Source organism: Palaemon carinicauda, chromosome 42 (assembly GCF_036898095.1).
Source record: "Palaemon carinicauda isolate YSFRI2023 chromosome 42, ASM3689809v2, whole genome shotgun sequence".
NCBI classification, from domain to species: Eukaryota; Metazoa; Arthropoda; class Malacostraca; order Decapoda; family Palaemonidae; genus Palaemon; species Palaemon carinicauda.
This window is the reverse complement of record NC_090766.1, coordinates 39617657-39641658: the sequence shown is the minus strand read 5'-3', so window position 1 is coordinate 39641658 and position 24002 is coordinate 39617657. Positions and strand designations below refer to the sequence as shown.

Sequence of the window (24002 nt, the reverse complement as noted above, 5' to 3'; positions counted from 1 at the left end):
GGCTGCTCAAAACTGGTGCCGTCTGAAGAATTGGCTGCTCAAACTGGTGCCGTCTGAAGAATTAGGTGCTCGGTGCCGTCTGAAGAAGTGGCTGCTCAAAATGGTGCCGTCTGAAGAAGTGGCTGCTCCAACTAGTGCCGTCTGAAGAAGTGGCTGCTCCAACTGGTGCCGTCTGAAGAAGTGGCTACTCCAACTGTGCCGTCTGAAGAAGTGGCTGCTCAACTGGTGCCGTCTGAAGAATTGGCTGCTCCAACTGCTGCCGTCTGAAGAATTGGCTGCTCAAAATGGTGCCGTCTGAAGAATTGGCTGCTCAAAATGGTGCCGTCTGAAGAATTGGCTGCTCAAACTGGTCCCGTCTGAAGAATGGCTGCTCCAACTGGTCCGTCTGAAGAAGTGGCTGCTCAACTGGTGCCGTCTGAAGAATGGCTGCTCAAACTGGTGCCGTCTGAAGAATGGCTGCTCAAACTGGTGCCGTCTGAAGAATGGCTGCTCAAACTGGTGCCGTCTGAAGAATTGGCTGCTCAAACTATGCCGTCTGAAGAAGTGCTGCGCAAAATGGTGCCGTCTGAAGAATTGGCTGCTCAAAACGGTGCCGTCTGAAGAATTGGCTGCTCAAAACGGTGCCGTCTGAAGAATTGGCTGCTCAAACTGGTGCCGTCTGAAAAGTGGCTGCTCAAATGGTGCCGTCTGAAGAATGGCTGCTCCAACTGCTGCCGTCTGAAGAATTGGCTGCTCCAACTGCTGCCGTCTGAAGAATTGGCTGCTCAAAATGGTGCCGTCTGAAGAATTGGCTGCTCAAAATGGTGCCGTCTGAAGAATTGGCTGCTCCAACTGGTCCCGTCTGAAGAAGTGGCTGCTCCAACTGGTCCCGTCTGAAGAAGTGGCTGCTCCAACTGGTCCCGTCTGAAGAAGTGGCTGCTCCAACTGGTCCCGTCTGAAGAAGTGGCTGCTCCAACTGGTCCGTCTGAAGAAGTGGCTGCTCCAACTGGTGCCGTCTGAAGAAGTGGCTGCTCTAAATAATGTCGTCTGAAGAAGTGACTGCGCAAAATGGTGCCGTCTGAAGAATTGAGTGCACAAAACGGTGCCGTCTGAAGAATTGGGTGCACAAAACGGTGCCGTCTAAGAATTGGGTGCACAAACTGGTGCCGTCTGAAAAAGTCGCTGCTCTAAATGGTGCCGTCTGAAGAATTGGCTGCTCCAACTGCTGCCGTCTGAAGAATTGGCTGCTCCAACTGCTGCCGTCTGAAGAATTGGCTGCTCAAAATGGTGCCGTCTAAAGAATTGGCTGCTCAAAATGGTGCCGTCTGAAGAATTGGTTGCTCCAACTGGTCCCGTCTGAAGAAGTGGCTGCTCCAACTGGTCCCGTCTGAAGAAGTGGCTGCTCCAACTGGTCCCGTCTGAAGAAGTGGCTGCTCCAACTGGTCCCGTCTGAAGAAGTGGCTGCTCCAACTGGTGCCGTCTGAAGAAGTGGCTGCTCCAACTGGTGCCGTCTGAAGAAGTGGCTGCTCCAACTGGTGCCGTCTGAAGAAGTGGCTGCTCCAACTGGTGCCGTCTGAAGAAGTGGCTGCTCCAACTGGTGCCGTCTGAAGAAGTGGCTGCTCCAACTGGTGCCATCTGAAGAAGTGGCTGCTCCAACTGGTGCCGTCTGAAGAAGTGGCTGCTCCAACTGGTGCCGTCTTTAGAATTGGATGGTCAAAATGGATCTGTCTGAAGAATTAGGTGCACAAACTGGTGCCTTCTGAAAAATTGGCTGCACAAACTGGTGGCGTCTGAAAAAGTGGCTGCTCTAAATGGTGCCGTCTGAAGAAGTGGCTGCTCAAATTAGTGCCATCTGAAGAATTGGCTGCTCCAACTGGTGCCGTCTGAAGAAGTGGCTTCTATAAATGGTGCCGTCTGAAGAATTGGGTGCACAAACTGGTGCTGTTTGAAAAATTGGGGGCTCAAAATGGTGTCGTCTGAAAAATTTGCGCCCTCTGAAGAATTGGCTGCTCAAAATGGTGCCATCTGAAGAATTTGGTGCTCAAACTGGTGCCTTCTGAAGAACTGGCTGCTCTAACTGGTGCCGTCTGAAGAAATAGGTGTTCAAAATGGTACCATCTGAAAAATTGGCGCCCTCTGAAGAATTGGCTGCTCAAAATGGTGCCGTCTAAAGAATTGGGTGCACAAACTGGTGCCGTCTGAAGAAGTGGCAGCTCCAACTGGTGCCGTCTGAAGAAGTGGCTGCTCCAACTGGTGCCGTCTGAAGAAGAGGCTACTCTAAATGTCATCTGAAAAAGTGACTGCGCAAAATGGTGCCGTCTGAAGAATTGAGTGCACAAAACGGTGCCGTCTGAAGAATTGGGTGCACAAAACGGTGCCGTCTGAAGAATTGGGTGCACAAAACGGTGCCGTCTGAAGAATTGGGTGCACAAAACAGTGCCGTCTAAGAATTGGGTGCACAAACTGGTGCCGTCTGAAAAAGTCGCTGCTCTAAATGGTGCTGTCTGAAGAAGTGACTACTCTAAATGATGCCGTCTGAAGAAGTGGCTGCTCTAAATTAGTGCCGTCTGAAGAATTGGCTGCTCCAACTGGTGCCATCTTAAGAAATGGCTTCTATAAATGGTGCCGTCTGAAGAAGTGGCTGCCCAAAATGGTCCTGTCTGAAGAATTGGGTGCACAAACTGGTACTGTCTGAAGAATTGGGTGCTCAAAATGGTGTCGTCTGAAAAATTTGCACCCTCTGAATAATTGGCTGCTCAAAATGGTGCCATCTGAAGAATTTGGTGCTCAAACTGGTGCCTTCTGAAAAACTGGCTGCTCTAACTGGTGCCGTCTGAAGAATTGGCTGCTCAAACTGGTGCTGTCTGAAGAATTGGCTGCTCAAACTGGTGCCGTCTGAAGAATTGGCTGCTCAAACTGGTGCCGTCTGAAGAATTGGCTGCTCAAACTGATGCCGTCTGAAGAATTGGCTGCTCAAACTGATGCCGTCTGAAGAATTAGGTGCTCGTGCCGTCTGAGGAAGTGGCTGCTCAAAATGGTGCCGTCTGAAGTAGTGGCTGCTCCAACTAGTGCTGTCTGAAGAAGTGGCTGCTCCAACTGGTGCCGTCTGAAGAAGTGGCTACTCCAACTAGTGCCGTCTGAAGAAGTGGCTGCTGCAACTGCTGCCGTCTGAAGAATTGGCTGCTCCAACTGCTGCCGTCTGAAGAATTGGCTGCTCAAAATGGTGCCGTCTGAAGAATTGGCTGCTCAAAATGGTGCCGTCTAAAGAATTGGCTGCTCCAACTGGTCCCGTCTGAATAAGTGGCTGCTCCAACTGGTCCCGTCTGAAGAAGTGGCTGCTCCAACTGGTCCCGTCTGAAGAAGTGGCTGCTCCAACTGGTGCCGTCTGAAGACGTGGCTGCTCAAACTGGTGCCGTCTGAAGAAGTGGCTGCTCCAACTGGTGCCGTCTGAAGAAGTGGCTGCTCTAAATAATGTCGTCTGAAGAAGTGACTGCGCAAAATGGTGCCGTCTGAAGAATTGAGTGCACAAAACGGTGCCGTCTGAAGAATTGGGTGCACAAAACGGTGCCGTCTAAGAATTGGGTGCACAAACTGGTGCCGTCTGAAAAAGTCGCTGCTCTAAATGGTGCCGTCTGAAGAATTGGCTGCTCCAACTGCTGCCGTCTGAAGAATTGGCTGCTCCAACTGCTGCCGTCTGAAGAATTGGCTGCTCAAAATGGTGCCGTCTAAAGAATTGGCTGCTCAAAATGGTGCCGTCTGAAGAATTGGTTGCTCCAACTGGTCCCGTCTGAAGAAGTGGCTGCTCCAACTGGTCCCGTCTGAAGAAGTGGCTGCTCCAACTGGTCCCGTCTGAAGAAGTGGCTGCTCCAACTGGTGCCGTCTGAAGAAGTGGCTGCTCCAACTGGTGCCGTCTGAAGAAGTGGCTGCTCCAACTGGTGCCGTCTGAAGAAGTGGCTGCTCCAACTGGTGCCGTCTGAAGAAGTGGCTGCTCCAACTGGTGCCGTCTGAAGAAGTGGCTGCTCCAACTGGTGCCGTCTGAAGAAGTGGCTGCTCCAACTGGTGCCGTCTGAAGAATTGGATGGTCAAAATGGATGCTGTCTGAAGAATTAGGTGCACAAACTGGTGCCTTCTGAAAAATTGGCTGCACAAACTGGTGCGTCTGAAAAAGTGGCTGCTCAAATGGTGCCGTCTGAAGAAGTGGCTGCTCAAATTAGTGCCATCTGAAGAATTGGCTGCTCCAACTGGTGCCGTCTGAAGAAGTGGCTTCTATAAATGGTGCCGTCTGAAGAATTGGGTGCACAAACTGGTGCTGTTTGAAAAATTGGGGGCTCAAAATGGTGTCGTCTGAAAAATTTGCGCCCTCTGAAGAATTGGCTGCTCAAAATGGTGCCATCTGAAGAATTTGGTGCTCAAACTGGTGCCTTCTGAAGAACTGGCTGCTCTAACTGGTGCCGTCTGAAGAAATAGGTGTTCAAAATGGTACCATCTGAAAAATTGGCGCCCTCTGAAGAATTGGCTGCTCAAAATGGTGCCGTCTAAAGAATTGGGTGCACAAACTGGTGCCGTCTGAAGAAGTGGCAGCTCCAACTGGTGCCGTCTGAAGAAGTGGCTGCTCCAACTGGTGCCGTCTGAAGAAGAGGCTACTCTAAATGTCATCTGAAAAAGTGACTGCGCAAAATGGTGCCGTCTGAAGAATTGAGTGCACAAAACGGTGCCGTCTGAAGAATTGGGTGCACAAAACGGTGCCGTCTGAAGAATTGGGTGCACAAAACGGTGCCGTCTGAAGAATTGGGTGCACAAAACAGTGCCGTCTAAGAATTGGGTGCACAAACTGGTGCCGTCTGAAAAAGTCGCTGCTCTAAATGGTGCTGTCTGAAGAAGTGACTACTCTAAATGATGCCGTCTGAAGAAGTGGCTGCTCTAAATTAGTGCCGTCTGAAGAATTGGCTGCTCCAACTGGTGCCATCTTAAGAAATGGCTTCTATAAATGGTGCCGTCTGAAGAAGTGGCTGCCCAAAATGGTCCTGTCTGAAGAATTGGGTGCACAAACTGGTACTGTCTGAAGAATTGGGTGCTCAAAATGGTGTCGTCTGAAAAATTTGCACCCTCTGAATAATTGGCTGCTCAAAATGGTGCCATCTGAAGAATTTGGTGCTCAAACTGGTGCCTTCTGAAAAACTGGCTGCTCTAACTGGTGCCGTCTGAAGAATTGGCTGCTCAAACTGGTGCTGTCTGAAGAATTGGCTGCTCAAACTGGTGCCGTCTGAAGAATTGGCTGCTCAAACTGGTGCCGTCTGAAGAATTGGCTGCTCAAACTGATGCCGTCTGAAGAATTGGCTGCTCAAACTGATGCCGTCTGAAGAATTAGGTGCTCGTGCCGTCTGAGGAAGTGGCTGCTCAAAATGGTGCCGTCTGAAGTAGTGGCTGCTCCAACTAGTGCTGTCTGAAGAAGTGGCTGCTCCAACTGGTGCCGTCTGAAGAAGTGGCTACTCCAACTAGTGCCGTCTGAAGAAGTGGCTGCTGCAACTGCTGCCGTCTGAAGAATTGGCTGCTCCAACTGCTGCCGTCTGAAGAATTGGCTGCTCAAAATGGTGCCGTCTGAAGAATTGGCTGCTCAAAATGGTGCCGTCTAAAGAATTGGCTGCTCCAACTGGTCCCGTCTGAATAAGTGGCTGCTCCAACTGGTCCCGTCTGAAGAAGTGGCTGCTCCAACTGGTCCCGTCTGAAGAAGTGGCTGCTCCAACTGGTGCCGTCTGAAGACGTGGCTGCTCAAACTGGTGCCGTCTGAAGAAGTGGCTGCTCCAACTGGTGCCGTCTGAAGAAGTGGCTGCTCTAAATAATGTCGTCTGAAGAAGTGACTGCGCAAAATGGTGCCGTCTGAAGAATTGAGTGCACAAAACGGTGCCGTCTGAAGAATTGGGTGCACAAAACGGTGCCGTCTAAGAATTGGGTGCACAAACTGGTGCCGTCTGAAAAAGTCGCTGCTCTAAATGGTGCCGTCTGAAGAATTGGCTGCTCCAACTGCTGCCGTCTGAAGAATTGGCTGCTCCAACTGCTGCCGTCTGAAGAATTGGCTGCTCAAAATGGTGCCGTCTAAAGAATTGGCTGCTCAAAATGGTGCCGTCTGAAGAATTGGTTGCTCCAACTGGTCCCGTCTGAAGAAGTGGCTGCTCCAACTGGTCCCGTCTGAAGAAGTGGCTGCTCCAACTGGTCCCGTCTGAAGAAGTGGCTGCTCCAACTGGTGCCGTCTGAAGAAGTGGCTGCTCCAACTGGTGCCGTCTGAAGAAGTGGCTGCTCCAACTGGTGCCGTCTGAAGAAGTGGCTGCTCCAACTGGTGCCGTCTGAAGAAGTGGCTGCTCCAACTGGTGCCGTCTGAAGAAGTGGCTGCTCCAACTGGTGCCGTCTGAAGAAGTGGCTGCTCCAACTGGTGCCATCTGAAGAAGTGGCTGCTCCAACTGGTGCCGTCTGAAGAAGTGGCTGCTCCAACTGGTGCCGTCTTTAGAATTGGATGGTCAAAATGGATCTGTCTGAAGAATTAGGTGCACAAACTGGTGCCTTCTGAAAAATTGGCTGCACAAACTGGTGGCGTCTGAAAAAGTGGCTGCTCTAAATGGTGCCGTCTGAAGAAGTGGCTGCTCAAATTAGTGCCATCTGAAGAATTGGCTGCTCCAACTGGTGCCGTCTGAAGAAGTGGCTTCTATAAATGGTGCCGTCTGAAGAATTGGGTGCACAAACTGGTGCTGTTTGAAAAATTGGGGGCTCAAAATGGTGTCGTCTGAAAAATTTGCGCCCTCTGAAGAATTGGCTGCTCAAAATGGTGCCATCTGAAGAATTTGGTGCTCAAACTGGTGCCTTCTGAAGAACTGGCTGCTCTAACTGGTGCCGTCTGAAGAAATAGGTGTTCAAAATGGTACCATCTGAAAAATTGGCGCCCTCTGAAGAATTGGCTGCTCAAAATGGTGCCGTCTAAAGAATTGGGTGCACAAACTGGTGCCGTCTGAAGAAGTGGCAGCTCCAACTGGTGCCGTCTGAAGAAGTGGCTGCTCCAACTGGTGCCGTCTGAAGAAGAGGCTACTCTAAATGTCATCTGAAAAAGTGACTGCGCAAAATGGTGCCGTCTGAAGAATTGAGTGCACAAAACGGTGCCGTCTGAAGAATTGGGTGCACAAAACGGTGCCGTCTGAAGAATTGGGTGCACAAAACGGTGCCGTCTGAAGAATTGGGTGCACAAAACAGTGCCGTCTAAGAATTGGGTGCACAAACTGGTGCCGTCTGAAAAAGTCGCTGCTCTAAATGGTGCTGTCTGAAGAAGTGACTACTCTAAATGATGCCGTCTGAAGAAGTGGCTGCTCTAAATTAGTGCCGTCTGAAGAATTGGCTGCTCCAACTGGTGCCATCTTAAGAAATGGCTTCTATAAATGGTGCCGTCTGAAGAAGTGGCTGCCCAAAATGGTCCTGTCTGAAGAATTGGGTGCACAAACTGGTACTGTCTGAAGAATTGGGTGCTCAAAATGGTGTCGTCTGAAAAATTTGCACCCTCTGAATAATTGGCTGCTCAAAATGGTGCCATCTGAAGAATTTGGTGCTCAAACTGGTGCCTTCTGAAAAACTGGCTGCTCTAACTGGTGCCGTCTGAAGAATTGGCTGCTCAAACTGGTGCTGTCTGAAGAATTGGCTGCTCAAACTGGTGCCGTCTGAAGAATTGGCTGCTCAAACTGGTGCCGTCTGAAGAATTGGCTGCTCAAACTGATGCCGTCTGAAGAATTGGCTGCTCAAACTGATGCCGTCTGAAGAATTAGGTGCTCGTGCCGTCTGAGGAAGTGGCTGCTCAAAATGGTGCCGTCTGAAGTAGTGGCTGCTCCAACTAGTGCTGTCTGAAGAAGTGGCTGCTCCAACTGGTGCCGTCTGAAGAAGTGGCTACTCCAACTAGTGCCGTCTGAAGAAGTGGCTGCTGCAACTGCTGCCGTCTGAAGAATTGGCTGCTCCAACTGCTGCCGTCTGAAGAATTGGCTGCTCAAAATGGTGCCGTCTGAAGAATTGGCTGCTCAAAATGGTGCCGTCTAAAGAATTGGCTGCTCCAACTGGTCCCGTCTGAATAAGTGGCTGCTCCAACTGGTCCCGTCTGAAGAAGTGGCTGCTCCAACTGGTCCCGTCTGAAGAAGTGGCTGCTCCAACTGGTGCCGTCTGAAGACGTGGCTGCTCAAACTGGTGCCGTCTGAAGAAGTGGCTGCTCCAACTGGTGCCGTCTGAAGAAGTGGCTGCTCTAAATAATGTCGTCTGAAGAAGTGACTGCGCAAAATGGTGCCGTCTGAAGAATTGAGTGCACAAAACGGTGCCGTCTGAAGAATTGGGTGCACAAAACGGTGCCGTCTAAGAATTGGGTGCACAAACTGGTGCCGTCTGAAAAAGTCGCTGCTCTAAATGGTGCCGTCTGAAGAATTGGCTGCTCCAACTGCTGCCGTCTGAAGAATTGGCTGCTCCAACTGCTGCCGTCTGAAGAATTGGCTGCTCAAAATGGTGCCGTCTAAAGAATTGGCTGCTCAAAATGGTGCCGTCTGAAGAATTGGTTGCTCCAACTGGTCCCGTCTGAAGAAGTGGCTGCTCCAACTGGTCCCGTCTGAAGAAGTGGCTGCTCCAACTGGTCCCGTCTGAAGAAGTGGCTGCTCCAACTGGTGCCGTCTGAAGAAGTGGCTGCTCCAACTGGTGCCGTCTGAAGAAGTGGCTGCTCCAACTGGTGCCGTCTGAAGAAGTGGCTGCTCCAACTGGTGCCGTCTGAAGAAGTGGCTGCTCCAACTGGTGCCGTCTGAAGAAGTGGCTGCTCCAACTGGTGCCATCTGAAGAAGTGGCTGCTCCAACTGGTGCCGTCTGAAGAAGTGGCTGCTCCAACTGGTGCCGTCTTTAGAATTGGATGGTCAAAATGGATCTGTCTGAAGAATTAGGTGCACAAACTGGTGCCTTCTGAAAAATTGGCTGCACAAACTGGTGGCGTCTGAAAAAGTGGCTGCTCTAAATGGTGCCGTCTGAAGAAGTGGCTGCTCAAATTAGTGCCATCTGAAGAATTGGCTGCTCCAACTGGTGCCGTCTGAAGAAGTGGCTTCTATAAATGGTGCCGTCTGAAGAATTGGGTGCACAAACTGGTGCTGTTTGAAAAATTGGGGGCTCAAAATGGTGTCGTCTGAAAAATTTGCGCCCTCTGAAGAATTGGCTGCTCAAAATGGTGCCATCTGAAGAATTTGGTGCTCAAACTGGTGCCTTCTGAAGAACTGGCTGCTCTAACTGGTGCCGTCTGAAGAAATAGGTGTTCAAAATGGTACCATCTGAAAAATTGGCGCCCTCTGAAGAATTGGCTGCTCAAAATGGTGCCGTCTAAAGAATTGGGTGCACAAACTGGTGCCGTCTGAAGAAGTGGCAGCTCCAACTGGTGCCGTCTGAAGAAGTGGCTGCTCCAACTGGTGCCGTCTGAAGAAGAGGCTACTCTAAATGTCATCTGAAAAAGTGACTGCGCAAAATGGTGCCGTCTGAAGAATTGAGTGCACAAAACGGTGCCGTCTGAAGAATTGGGTGCACAAAACGGTGCCGTCTGAAGAATTGGGTGCACAAAACGGTGCCGTCTGAAGAATTGGGTGCACAAAACAGTGCCGTCTAAGAATTGGGTGCACAAACTGGTGCCGTCTGAAAAAGTCGCTGCTCTAAATGGTGCTGTCTGAAGAAGTGACTACTCTAAATGATGCCGTCTGAAGAAGTGGCTGCTCTAAATTAGTGCCGTCTGAAGAATTGGCTGCTCCAACTGGTGCCATCTTAAGAAATGGCTTCTATAAATGGTGCCGTCTGAAGAAGTGGCTGCCCAAAATGGTCCTGTCTGAAGAATTGGGTGCACAAACTGGTACTGTCTGAAGAATTGGGTGCTCAAAATGGTGTCGTCTGAAAAATTTGCACCCTCTGAATAATTGGCTGCTCAAAATGGTGCCATCTGAAGAATTTGGTGCTCAAACTGGTGCCTTCTGAAAAACTGGCTGCTCTAACTGGTGCCGTCTGAAGAATTGGCTGCTCAAACTGGTGCTGTCTGAAGAATTGGCTGCTCAAACTGGTGCCGTCTGAAGAATTGGCTGCTCAAACTGGTGCCGTCTGAAGAATTGGCTGCTCAAACTGATGCCGTCTGAAGAATTGGCTGCTCAAACTGATGCCGTCTGAAGAATTAGGTGCTCGTGCCGTCTGAGGAAGTGGCTGCTCAAAATGGTGCCGTCTGAAGTAGTGGCTGCTCCAACTAGTGCTGTCTGAAGAAGTGGCTGCTCCAACTGGTGCCGTCTGAAGAAGTGGCTACTCCAACTAGTGCCGTCTGAAGAAGTGGCTGCTGCAACTGCTGCCGTCTGAAGAATTGGCTGCTCCAACTGCTGCCGTCTGAAGAATTGGCTGCTCAAAATGGTGCCGTCTGAAGAATTGGCTGCTCAAAATGGTGCCGTCTAAAGAATTGGCTGCTCCAACTGGTCCCGTCTGAATAAGTGGCTGCTCCAACTGGTCCCGTCTGAAGAAGTGGCTGCTCCAACTGGTCCCGTCTGAAGAAGTGGCTGCTCCAACTGGTGCCGTCTGAAGACGTGGCTGCTCAAACTGGTGCCGTCTGAAGAAGTGGCTGCTCCAACTGGTGCCGTCTGAAGAAGTGGCTGCTCTAAATAATGTCGTCTGAAGAAGTGACTGCGCAAAATGGTGCCGTCTGAAGAATTGAGTGCACAAAACGGTGCCGTCTGAAGAATTGGGTGCACAAAACGGTGCCGTCTAAGAATTGGGTGCACAAACTGGTGCCGTCTGAAAAAGTCGCTGCTCTAAATGGTGCCGTCTGAAGAATTGGCTGCTCCAACTGCTGCCGTCTGAAGAATTGGCTGCTCCAACTGCTGCCGTCTGAAGAATTGGCTGCTCAAAATGGTGCCGTCTAAAGAATTGGCTGCTCAAAATGGTGCCGTCTGAAGAATTGGTTGCTCCAACTGGTCCCGTCTGAAGAAGTGGCTGCTCCAACTGGTCCCGTCTGAAGAAGTGGCTGCTCCAACTGGTCCCGTCTGAAGAAGTGGCTGCTCCAACTGGTCCGTCTGAAGAAGTGGCTGCTCCAACTGGTGCCGTCTGAAGAAGTGGCTGCTCCAACTGGTGCCGTCTGAAGAAGTGGCTGCTCCAACTGGTGCCGTCTGAAGAAGTGGCTGCTCCAACTGGTGCCGTCTGAAGAAGTGGCTGCTCCAACTGGTGCCATCTGAAGAAGTGGCTGCTCCAACTGGTGCCGTCTGAAGAAGTGGCTGCTCCAACTGGTGCCGTCTTTAGAATTGGATGGTCAAAATGGATCTGTCTGAAGAATTAGGTGCACAAACTGGTGCCTTCTGAAAAATTGGCTGCACAAACTGGTGGCGTCTGAAAAAGTGGCTGCTCTAAATGGTGCCGTCTGAAGAAGTGGCTGCTCAAATTAGTGCCATCTGAAGAATTGGCTGCTCCAACTGGTGCCGTCTGAAGAAGTGGCTTCTATAAATGGTGCCGTCTGAAGAATTGGGTGCACAAACTGGTGCTGTTTGAAAAATTGGGGGCTCAAAATGGTGTCGTCTGAAAAATTTGCGCCCTCTGAAGAATTGGCTGCTCAAAATGGTGCCATCTGAAGAATTTGGTGCTCAAACTGGTGCCTTCTGAAGAACTGGCTGCTCTAACTGGTGCCGTCTGAAGAAATAGGTGTTCAAAATGGTACCATCTGAAAAATTGGCGCCCTCTGAAGAATTGGCTGCTCAAAATGGTGCCGTCTAAAGAATTGGGTGCACAAACTGGTGCCGTCTGAAGAAGTGGCAGCTCCAACTGGTGCCGTCTGAAGAAGTGGCTGCTCCAACTGGTGCCGTCTGAAGAAGAGGCTACTCTAAATGTCATCTGAAAAAGTGACTGCGCAAAATGGTGCCGTCTGAAGAATTGAGTGCACAAAACGGTGCCGTCTGAAGAATTGGGTGCACAAAACGGTGCCGTCTGAAGAATTGGGTGCACAAAACGGTGCCGTCTGAAGAATTGGGTGCACAAAACAGTGCCGTCTAAGAATTGGGTGCACAAACTGGTGCCGTCTGAAAAAGTCGCTGCTCTAAATGGTGCTGTCTGAAGAAGTGACTACTCTAAATGATGCCGTCTGAAGAAGTGGCTGCTCTAAATTAGTGCCGTCTGAAGAATTGGCTGCTCCAACTGGTGCCATCTTAAGAAATGGCTTCTATAAATGGTGCCGTCTGAAGAAGTGGCTGCCCAAAATGGTCCTGTCTGAAGAATTGGGTGCACAAACTGGTACTGTCTGAAGAATTGGGTGCTCAAAATGGTGTCGTCTGAAAAATTTGCACCCTCTGAATAATTGGCTGCTCAAAATGGTGCCATCTGAAGAATTTGGTGCTCAAACTGGTGCCTTCTGAAAAACTGGCTGCTCTAACTGGTGCCGTCTGAAGAATTGGCTGCTCAAACTGGTGCTGTCTGAAGAATTGGCTGCTCAAACTGGTGCCGTCTGAAGAATTGGCTGCTCAAACTGGTGCCGTCTGAAGAATTGGCTGCTCAAACTGATGCCGTCTGAAGAATTGGCTGCTCAAACTGATGCCGTCTGAAGAATTAGGTGCTCGTGCCGTCTGAGGAAGTGGCTGCTCAAAATGGTGCCGTCTGAAGTAGTGGCTGCTCCAACTAGTGCTGTCTGAAGAAGTGGCTGCTCCAACTGGTGCCGTCTGAAGAAGTGGCTACTCCAACTAGTGCCGTCTGAAGAAGTGGCTGCTGCAACTGCTGCCGTCTGAAGAATTGGCTGCTCCAACTGCTGCCGTCTGAAGAATTGGCTGCTCAAAATGGTGCCGTCTGAAGAATTGGCTGCTCAAAATGGTGCCGTCTAAAGAATTGGCTGCTCCAACTGGTCCCGTCTGAATAAGTGGCTGCTCTAACTGGTCCCGTCTGAAGAAGTGGCTGCTCCAACTGGTCCCGTCTGAAGAAGTGGCTGCTCCAACTGGTGCCGTCTGAAGACGTGGCTGCTCAAACTGGTGCCGTCTGAAGAAGTGGCTGCTCCAACTGGTGCCGTCTGAAGAAGTGGCTGCTCTAAATAATGTCGTCTGAAGAAGTGACTGCGCAAAATGGTGCCGTCTGAAGAATTGAGTGCACAAAACGGTGCCGTCTGAAGAATTGGGTGCACAAAACGGTGCCGTCTAAGAATTGGGTGCACAAACTGGTGCCGTCTGAAAAAGTCGCTGCTCTAAATGGTGCCGTCTGAAGAATTGGCTGCTCCAACTGCTGCCGTCTGAAGAATTGGCTGCTCCAACTGCTGCCGTCTGAAGAATTGGCTGCTCAAAATGGTGCCGTCTAAAGAATTGGCTGCTCAAAATGGTGCCGTCTGAAGAATTGGTTGCTCCAACTGGTCCCGTCTGAAGAAGTGGCTGCTCCAACTGGTCCCGTCTGAAGAAGTGGCTGCTCCAACTGGTGCCGTCTGAAGAAGTGGCTGCTCCAACTGGTGCCGTCTGAAGAAGTGGCTGCTCCAACTGGTGCCGTCTGAAGAAGTGGCTGCTCCAACTGGTGCCGTCTGAAGAAGTGGCTGCTCCAACTGGTGCCGTCTGAAGAAGTGGCTGCTCCAACTGGTGCCGTCTGAAGAAGTGGCTGCTCCAACTGGTGCCGTCTGAAGAAGTGGCTGCTCCAACTGGTGCCGTCTGAAGAAGTGGCTGCTCCAACTGGTGCCGTCTGAAGAAGTGGCTGCTCAAATAATGTCGTCTGAAAAAGTGACTGCGCAAAATGGTGCCGTCTGAAGAATTGAGTGCACAAAACGGTGCCGTCTGAAGAATTGGCTGCACAAAACGGTGCCGTCTGAAGAATTGGCTGCACAAACTGGTGCCGTCTGAAGAAGTGGCTGCTCTAAATGGTGCCGTCTGAAGAAGTGGCTGCTCAAATGGTGCCGTCTGAAGAATTGGCTGCTCCAACTGGTGCCATCTTAAAAGTGGGTCAAAATGTTGCTCTGAAGAAATGGCTGTGCTCAAAATGGTGTCATCTGAAAATTTGCGCCCTCTGAAGAATTGGCTGCTCAAAATGGTGCCGTCTGAAGAATTGGCTGCTCAAAATGGTGCCGTCTGAAGAATTGGCTGCTCAAAATGGTGCCATCTGAAGAATTGGCTGCTCAAAATGGTGCCGTCTGAAGAATTGGCTGCTCAACTGGTGCCGTCTGAAGAATTGGCTGCTCCAACTGGTGCCGTCTGAAGAAGTGGCTGCTCCAACTGGTGCCGTCTGAAGAAGTGGCTGCTCCAACCGCTGCCGTCTGAAGAAGTTGCTCCAACCGGTGCCATCTGAAGAATTGGGTGAACAAAATGGTGCCGTCTGAAGAATTGGGTGCACAAAATGGTGCTGTCTGAAGAATTGGATGCACAAACTGGTGCCGTCTGAAGAAAGTGGCTGCTCTAAATGGTGCCGTCTGAAGAAGTGGCTGCTCTAAATGGTGCCGTCTGAAGAAGTGGCTGCTCTAAATGGTGCCGTCTGAAGAAGTGGCTGCTCCAACTGGTGCCGTCTGAAGAATTGGTGTCAAACTGGTGCCTCTGAAGAATTGGCTACTCAAAATGGTGCCGTCTGAAAATTGGCTGCTCCAACTGGTGCCGTCTTTGGCTGATCAACTGGTGCCGTCTGAAGAAGTGGCTGCTCCAACTGGTGCCGTCTGAAGAAGTGGCTGCTCCAACTGGTGCCGTCTGAAGAAGTGGCTGCTCCAACTGGTGCCGTCTGAAGAAGTGGCTGCTCCAACTGGTGCCGTCTGAAGAAGTGGCTGGTCCAACTGGTGCCGTCTGAAGAATTGGCTGCTCGTGCCGTCTGAAGAATTGGCTGCTCAAAATGGTGCCGTCTGAAAATTGGCTGCTCAAAATGGTGCCGTCTGAAGAAGTGGCTGCTCAAAATGTGCCGTCTGAAGAAATTGGCTGCTCAAAATTGTGCCGTCTGAAGAATTGGCTGCTCCAACTGGTGCCGTCTGAAGAAGTGGCTGCTCTAAATAGTGCCGTCTGAAAAGTAACTGCGCAAAATGGTGCCGTCTGAAGAATTGGGTGCACAAAATGGTGCCGTCTGGAAGAATTGGCTGCTCAAAATGATGCCGTCTGAAGAATTGGCTGCTCAAAATGATGCCGTCTGAAGAATTGGCTGCTCAAAATGGTGCCGTCTGAAGAATTGGCTGCTCCAACTGGTGCCGTCTGAAGAAGTGGCTGCTCTAAATAGTGCCGTCTGAAGAAGTGGCTGCTCTAAATAGTGCCGTCTGAAAAAGTGCTGCACCAACTGGTGCCGTCTGAAGATGTGGCTGCTCTAAATAGTGCCGTCTGAAGAAGTGGCTGCTCTAAATAGTGCCGTCTGAAAAAGTAACTGCGCAAAATGGTGCCGTCTGAAGAATTGGGTGCACAAAATGGTGTTGTCTGAAGAATTGGCTGCTCAAAATGGTGCCGTCTGGAAGAATTAGCTGCTCAAAATGGTGCCGTCTGAAGAAGTGGCTGCTCCAACCGGTGCCGTCTGAAGAAGTGGCTGCTCCAACCGTGCCGTCTGAAGAAGTGGCTGCTCCAACCGTGCCGTCTGAAGAAGTGGCTGCTCCAACCGTGCCGTCTGAAGAAGTGGCTGCTCCAACCGTGCCGTCTGAAGAAGTGGCTGCTCCAACCGTTGCCGTCTGAAGAAGTGGCTGCTCCAACCGTTGCCGTCTGAAGAAGTGGCTGCTCCAACCGTTGCCGTCTGAAGAAGTGGCTGCTCCAACCGTTGCCGTCTGAAGAAGTGGCTGCTCCAACTGGTGCCGTCTGAAGAAGTGGCTGCTCCAACTGTGCCGTCTGAAGAAGTGGCTGCTCCAACTGGTGCCGTCTGAAGAAGTGGCTGCTCCAACTGGTATGAAGAATTGGCTGCTCAAACTGGTGCCGTCTGAAGAATTGGCTGCTCGTGCCGTCTGAGAATTGGCTGCTCAAAATGGTGCCGTCTGAAAATTGGCTGCTCAAAATGTGCCGTCTGAAAAATTGGCTGCTCCAACTGGTGCCGTCTGAAGAATTGGCTGCTCCAACTGGTGCCGTCTGAAGAAGTGGCTGCTCTAAATAGTGCTGTCTGAAAAAGTAACTGCGCAAAATGGTGCAGTCTGAAGAATTGGGTGCACAAAATGGTGCTGTCTGAAGAATTGGCTGCTCAAAATGGTGCTGTCTGAAGAATTGGCTGCTCTAAATGGTGCCGTCTGAAGAATTGGCTGCTCCAACTGGTGCCGTCTGAAGAAGTGGCTGCTCCAACCGTTGCCGTCTGAAGAAGTGGCTGCTCCAACCGTTGCCGTCTGAAAAAGTGGCTGCTCCAACCGCTGCCGTCTGAAGAAGTGGCTGCTCCAACCGCTGCCGTCTGAAGAAGTGGCTGCTCCAACCGCTGCCGTCTGAAGAATTGGGTGCACAAAATGATGCTGTTTGAAGAATTGGATGTACAAACTGGTGCCGTCTGAAAAAGTGGCTGCTCTAAATGGTGCCGTCTGAAGAAGTGGCTGCTCTAAATGGTGCCGTCTGAAAAAGTGGCTCCTCTAAATGGTGCCGTCTGAAGAAGTGGCTGCTCTAAATGGTGCCGTCTGAAGAAGTGGCTGCTCCAACTGGTGCCGTCTGAAGAAGTGGCTGCTCCAACTGGTGCCGTCTGAAGAAGTGGCTTCTCTAAATGGTGCCGTCTGAAGAAGTGCCTGCGCAAAATGGTCCTGTCTGAAGAATTGGGTGTACAAACTGGTGCTCTCTGAAGAATTGGGTGCTCAAAATGATGTAGTCTGAAAAATTTGCGCCCTCTGAAGAATTGGCTGCTCAAAATGGTGCCATCTGAAGAATTGGCTGCTCAAACTGGTGCCGTCTGAAGAAATAGTCGCCCCTAACTGGTGTCGTCTGAAGAAATGGCCGCTCCTTAACTGGTGCCGTCTGAAAAATTGGCTGCACCAACTGGTGCCGTCTGAAGAATTGGGCGCTCAAACTGGTGCCGTCTGAAGAATTGGGTGCTCATTATCGTACCATCTGATGAATTGGCTTTTCAAACTGGTGCCGTCTGAAGAATAGGCTGCACCAACTGATGCTATCTGGTGCTGTCTGAAGAAGAATTGGCTGCACCGACTGGTGCCGTCTGAAGAAAATTTGGCTGCACCAACTGGTGCCGTCTGAAGAAGAATTGGCTGCACCAACTGGTGCCGTCTGAAGAAGAATTGGCTGCACCAACTGGTGCCGTCTGAAGAAGAATTGGCTGCACCAACTGGTGCCGTCTGAAGAAGAATTGGCTGCACCAACTGGTGCCGTCTGAAGAAGAATTGGCTGCACCAACTGGTGCCGTCTGAAGAAGAATTGGCTGCACCAACTGGTGCCGTCTGAAGAAGAATTGGCTGCACCAACTGGTGCCGTCTGAAGAAGAATTGGCTGCACCAACTGGTGCCGTCTGAAGAAGAATTGGCTGCACCAACTGGTGCCGTCTGAAGAAGAATTGGCTGCACCAACTGGTGCCGTCTGAAGAAGAATTGGCTGCACCAACTGGTGCCGTCTGAAGAAGAATTGGCTGCACCAACTGGTGCCGTCTGAAGAAGAATTGGCTGCACCAACTGGTGCCGTCTGAAGAAGAATTGGCTGCACCAACTGGTGCCGTCTGAAGAAGAATTGGCTGCACCAACTGGTGCCGTCTGAAGAAGAATTGGCTGCACCAACTGGTGCCGTCTGAAGAAGAATTGGCTGCACCAACTGGTGCCGTCTGAAGAAGAATTGGCTGCACCAACTGGTGCCGTCTGAAGAAGAATTGGCTGCACCAACTGGTGCCGTCTGAAGAAGAATTGGCTGCACCAACTGGTGCCGTCTGAAGAAGAATTGGCTGCACCAACTGGTGCCGTCTGAAGAAGAATTGGCTGCACCAACTGGTGCCGTCTGAAGAAGAATTGGCTGCACCAACTGGTGCCGTCTGAAGAAGAATTGGCTGCACCAACTGGTGCCGTCTGAAGAAGAATTGGCTGCACCAACTGGTGCCGTCTGAAGAAGAATTGGCTGCACCAACTGGTGCCGTCTGAAGAAGAATTGGCTGCACCAACTGGTGCCGTCTGAAGAAGAATTGGCTGCACCAACTGGTGCCGTCTGAAGAAGAATTGGCTGCACCAACTGGTGCCGTCTGAAGAAGAATTGGCTGCACCAACTGGTGCCGTCTGAAGAAGAATTGGCTGCACCAACTGGTGCCGTCTGAAGAAGAATTGGCTGCACCAACTGGTGCCGTCTGAAGAAGAATTGGCTGCACCAACTGGTGCCGTCTGAAGAAGAATTGGCTGCACCAACTGGTGCCGTCTGAAGAAGAATTGGCTGCACCAACTGGTGCCGTCTGAAGAAGAATTGGCTGCACCAACTGGTGCCGTCTGAAGAAGAATTGGCTGCACCAACTGGTGCCGTCTGAAGAAGAATTGGCTGCACCAACTGGTGCCGTCTGAAGAAGAATTGGCTGCACCAACTGGTGCCGTCTGAAGAAGAATTGGCTGCACCAACTGGTGCCGTCTGAAGAAGAATTGGCTGCACCAACTGGTGCCGTCTGAAGAAGAATTGGCTGCACCAACTGGTGCCGTCTGAAGAAGAATTGGCTGCACCAACTGGTGCCGTCTGAAGAAGAATTGGCTGCACCAACTGGTGCCGTCTGAAGAAGAATTGGCTGCACCAACTGGTGCCGTCTGAAGAAGAATTGGCTGCACCAACTGGTGCCGTCTGAAGAAGAATTGGCTGCACCAACTGGTGCCGTCTGAAGAAGAATTGGCTTCACCAACTGATGCCGTCTGAAGAAAAATTGGCTGCTCAAACTGTTGCCGTCTGAAGAATTGGCCGCTCAAACTGGTGCCGTCTGAAGAATTGGCCGCTCAAACTGGTGCCGTCTGAAGAAGAATTGGCTGCATCAATTTGCGCCGTCTGAAGAAAATTTGGCGGCTCAAACTGGTGCCGTCTGAAGAAAAATTGGCCGCTCAAACTGGTGCCGTCTGAAGAAGAATTGGCCGCTCAAACTGGTGCGTCTGAAGAAGAATTGGCCGCTCAAACTGGTGCGTCTGAAGAAGAATTGGCCGCTCAAACTGGTGCGTCTGAAGAATTGGCCGCTCAAACTGGTGCGTCTGAAGAATTGGCCGCTCAAACTGGTGCGTCTGAAGAATTGGCCGCTCAAACTGGTGCGTCTGAAGAATTGGCCGCTCAAACTGGTTCGTCTGAAGAATTGGCCGCTCAAACTGGTGCGTCTGAAGAATTGGCCGCTCAAACTGGTGCGTCTGAAGAATTGGCCGCTCAAACTGGTGCGTCTGAAGAATTGGCCGCTCAAACTGGTGCGTCTGAAGAATTGGCCGCTCAAACTGGTGCGTCTGAAGAATTGGCCGCTCAAACTGGTGCGTCTGAAGAATTGGCCGCTCAAACTGGTGCGTCTGAAGAATTGGCCGCTCAAACTGGTGCGTCTGAAGAATTGGCCGCTCAAACTGGTGCGTCTGAAGAATTGGCCGCTCAAACTGGTGCGTCTGAAGAATTGGCCGCTCAAACTGGTGCGTCTGAAGATTTGGCCGCTCAAAGTGGTGCGTCTGAAGAATTGGCCGCTCAAACTGGTGCGTCTGAAGAATTGGCCGCTCAAAGTGGTGCGTCTGAAGAATTGGCCGCTCAAAGTGGTGCGTCTGAAGAATTGGCCACTCAAACTGGTGCCGTCTGAAGAATTTATATACATTTAAGAATTGATGCTGACATATGCATTGCTGAAGAACTGGTTGCTGCAACTTTCACCGTCTAAAATTCAGCTGCAATTTTCACCATGTTAAGAATTGACAGCTAAAGCTGGCTCCATCTGAAAAATTGCCTTCTTCTACTTACAACGTCTGAAGAAGCGTCTTCTGTAACTTGCAGTCTTTAGAAGATACAGTGTCCCCTGCAACTTGCACCGTCTTTAGAAGTAGAAGTGTACTGTATACTGCAACTTGCACCGTCTTTAGAAGTAGAAGTGTACTGTATACTGCAACTTGCACCGTCTTTAGAAGTGTATACTGCAACTTGCACCGTCTTTAGAAGTGTATACTGCAACTCGCACCGTCTTTAGAAGTGTATACTGCAACTCGCATCGTCTTTAGAAGTAGAAGTGTCTACTGCAACTTGCACCATCTTTAGAAGTGTCTTCTGCAACTTGCACCATCTTTAGAAGTGTCTTCTGCAACTTAAACAGTCTTTAGAAGTGTATCCTGCAACTTGAAGTGTCTTTAGAAGTGTGTCCTGCAACTTGAAGTGTCTCCTGCAACTTGAAGTGTCTCCTGCAACTTGCACCGTCTTTAGAAGTGTCTCCTGCAACTTGCACCGTCTTTAGAAGTGTCTCCTGCAACTTGCACCGTCTTTAGAAGTGTCTCCTGCAACTTGCACCGTCTTTAGAAGTGTCTCCTGCAACTTGCACCGTCTTTAGAAGTGTCTCCTGCAACTTGCACCGTCTTTAGAAGTGTCTCCTGCAACTTGCACCGTCTTTAGAAGTGTCTCCTGCAACTTGCACCGTCTTTAGAAGTGTCTCCTGCAACTTGCACCGTCTTTAGAAGTGTCTCCTGCAACTTGCACCGTCTTTAGAAGTGTCTCCTGCAACTTGCACCGTCTTTAGAAGTGTCTCCTGTAACTTGCACCGTCTTTAGAAGTGTCTCCTGCAACTTGCACCGTCTTTAGAAGTGTCTCCTGCAACTTGCACCGTCTTTAGAAGTGTCTCCTGCAACTTGCACCGTCTTTAGAAGTGTCTCCTGCAACTTGCACCGTCTTTAGAAGTGTCTCCTGCAACTTGCACCGTCTTTAGAAGTGTCTCCTGCAACTTGCACCGTCTTTAGAAGTGTCTCCTGCAACTTGCACCGTCTTTAGAAGTGTCTCCTGCAACTTGCACCGTCTTTAGAAGTGTCTCCTGCAACTTGCACCGTCTTTAGAAGTGTCTCCTGCAACTTGCACCGTCTTTAGAAGTGTCTCCTGCAACTTGCACCGTCTTTAGAAGTGCCGTCTGAAGAAGTGGCTGCTCCAACTGGTGTGAAGAATTGGCTGCTCAAACTGGTGCCGTCTGAAGAATTGGCTGCTCGTGCCGTCTGTAGAATTGGCTGCTCAAAATGGTGCCGTCTGTAAAATTGGCTGCTCAAAATTGTGCCGTCTGAAGAATTGGCTGCTCCAACTGGTGCCGTCTGAAGAAGTGGCTGCTCTAAATAGTGCCGTCTGAAAAAGTAACTGCGCAAAATGGTGCAGTCTGAAGAATTGGGTGCACAAAACGGTGCCGTCTGGTGAATTGGCTGCTCAAAATGGTGCCGTCTGGAGAATTGGCTGCTCAAAATGGTGCTGTCTGAAGAATTGGCTGCTCTAAATGGTGCCGTCTGAAGAATTGGCTGCTCCAACTGGTGGCGTCTGAAGAAGTGGCTGCTCCAACCGTTGCCGTCTGAAGAAGTGACTGCTCCAACCGCTGCCGTCTGAAGAAGTGGCTGCTCCAACCGCTGCCGTCTGAAGAAGTGGCTGCTCCAACCGCTGCCATCTGAAGAATTGGGTGCACAAAACGGTGGCGTCTGAAGAATTGGGTGCACAAAACGGTGGCGTCTGAAGAATTGGGTGCACAAAACGATGCTGTTTGAAGAATTGGATGTACAAACTGGTGCCGTCTGAAAAAGTGACTGCTCTAAATGGTGCCGTCTGAAGAAGTGGCTGCTCTAAATGGTGCCGTCTGAAGAAGTGGCTGTTCTAAATGGTGCCGTCTGAAGAAGTGGCTGCTCCAACTGGTGCCGTCTGAAGAAGTGGCTGCTCCAACTGGTGCCGTCTGAAGAAGTGGCTTCTCTAAATGGTGCCGTCTGAAGAAGTGCCTGCGCAAAATGGTCCTGTCTGAAAAATTGGGTGTACAAACTGGTGCTCTCTGAAGAATTGGGTGCTCAAAATGGTGTAGTCTGAAAAATTTGCGCCCTCTGAAGAATTGGCTGCTCAAAATGGTGCTGTCTGAAGAATTTGGTGCTCAAACTGGTGCCTTCTGAAGAACTGGCTGCTCTAACTGGTGCCATCTGAAGAATTGGCTGCTCAAACTGGTTCCGTCTGAAGAAATGGTCGCCCCTAACTGGTGTCGTCTGAAGAAATGGCCGCTCCTTAACTGGTGCCGTCTGAAAAATTGGCTGCACCAACTGGTGCCGTCTGAAGAATTGGGTGCTCATTATCGTACCATCTGATGAATTGGCTTTTCAAACTGGTGCCGTCTGAAGAATAGGCTGCACCAACTGATGCTATCTGGTGCCGTCTGAAGAAGAATTGGCTGTACCAACTGGTGCCATCTGAAGAAGAATTGGCTGCACCAACTGGTGCCATCTGAAGAAGAATTGGCTGCACCAACTGGTGCCGTCTGAAGAAGAATTGGCTGCACCAACTGGTGCCATCTGAAGAAGAATTGGCTGCACCAACTGGTGCCGTCTGAAGAAGAATTGGCTGCACCAACTGGTGCCATCTGAAGAAGAATTGGCTGCACCAACTGGTGCCGTCTGAAGAAGAATTGGCTGCACCAACTGGTGTCGTCTGAAGAAGAATTGGCTGCACCAACTGGTGTCGTCTGAAGAAGAATTGGCTTCACCAACTGATGCCGTCTGAAGAAAAATTGGCTGCTCAAACTGGTGCCGTCCGAAGAATTGGCCGCTCAAACTGGTGCCGTCTGAAGAATTGGCCGCTCAAACTGGTGCCGTCTGAAGAAGAATTGGCTGCATCAATTTGCGCCGTCTGAAGAAAAATTGGCTGCATCAATTTGCGCCGTCTGAAGAAAAATTGGCCGCTCAAACTGGTGCCGTCTGAAGAAGAATTGGCCGCTCAAACTGGTGCGTCTGAAGAAGAATTGGCCGCTCAAACTGGTGCGTCTGAAGAAGAATTGGCCGCTCAAACTGGTGCGTCTGAAGAAGAATTGGCCGCTCAAACTGGTGCGTCTGAAGAAGAATTGGCCGCTCAAACTGGTGCGTCTGAAGAAGAATTGGCCGCTCAAACTGGTGCGTCTGAAGAAGAATTGGCCGCTCAAACTGGTGCGTCTGAAGAATTGGCCGCTCAAACTGGTGCGTCTGAAGAATTGGCCGCTCAAACTGGTGCGTCTGAAGAATTGGCCGCTCAAACTGGTGCGTCTGAAGAATTGGCCGCTCAAACTGGTGCGTCTGAAGAATTGGCCGCTCAAACTGGTGCGTCTGAAGAATTGGCCGCTCAAACTGGTGCGTCTGAAGAATTGGCCGCTCAAACTGGTGCGTCTGAAGAATTGGCCGCTCAAACTGGTGCGTCTGAAGAATTGGCCGCTCAAACTGGTGCGTCTGAAGAATTGGCCGCTCAAATTGGTGCGTCTGAAGAATTGGCCGCTCAAACTGGTGCGTCTGAAGAATTGGCCGCTCAAACTGGTGCGTCTGAAGAATTGGCCGCTCAAACTGGTGCGTCTGAAGAATTGGCCGCTCAAACTGGTGCGTCTGAAGAATTGGCCGCTCAAACTGGTGCGTCTGAAGAATTGGCCGCTCAAAGTGGTGCGTCTGAAGAATTGGCCGCTCAAACTGGTGCGTCTGAAGAATTGGCCGCTCAAACTGGTTCGTCTGAAGAATTGGCCGCTCAAACTGATGCGTCTGAAGAATTGGCCGCTCAAAGTGGTGCGTCTGAAGAATTGGCCACTCAAACTGGTGCCGTCTGAAGAATTTATATACATTTAAGAATTGATGCTGACATATGCATTGCTGAAGAACTGGTTGCTGCAACTTTCACCGTCTAAAATTCAGCTGCAATTTTCACCATGTTAAGATTGACAGCTAAAGCTGGCTCCATCTGAAAAAGTGCCTGCTTCTACTTACGTCTGAAGAAGCGTCTTCTGTAACTTGCAGTCTTTAGAAGATACAGTGTCCCCTGCAACTTGCACCGTCTTTAGAAGTAGAAGTGTATACTGCAACTTGCACCGTCTTTAGAAGTAGAAGTGTAAACTGCAACTCGCATCGTCTTTAGAAGTAGAAGTGTCTTCTGCAACTTGCACCATCTTTAGAAGTGTCTTCTGCAACTTGCACCATCTTTAGAAGTGTCTTCTGCAACTTGCACCATCTTTAGAAGTGT

General features: G+C 50.5%; 2 protein-coding genes across 2 annotated transcripts; both read left to right on the top strand.

Moving 5' to 3' along the window:
• The first annotated feature begins 363 nt into the window (after positions 1 to 363).
• On the top strand, positions 364 to 19626 carry LOC137633117 (uncharacterized). Its single transcript, XM_068365277.1, has 2 exons — positions 364 to 563; positions 18861 to 19626. The coding sequence occupies exons 1-2, from the start codon at positions 364 to 366 to the stop codon at positions 19624 to 19626; spliced, it is 966 nt and encodes a 321-aa protein (XP_068221378.1).
• A 2895-nt stretch (positions 19627 to 22521) lies between these two features.
• Positions 22522 to 23592, top strand: LOC137633116 (uncharacterized). The gene is made up of 2 exons (XM_068365276.1): positions 22522 to 22617; positions 22699 to 23592. Exons 1-2 carry the CDS (start codon positions 22522 to 22524, stop codon positions 23590 to 23592), a joined length of 990 nt encoding a protein of 329 aa, XP_068221377.1.
• The last annotated feature ends 410 nt before the right edge of the window (positions 23593 to 24002 follow it).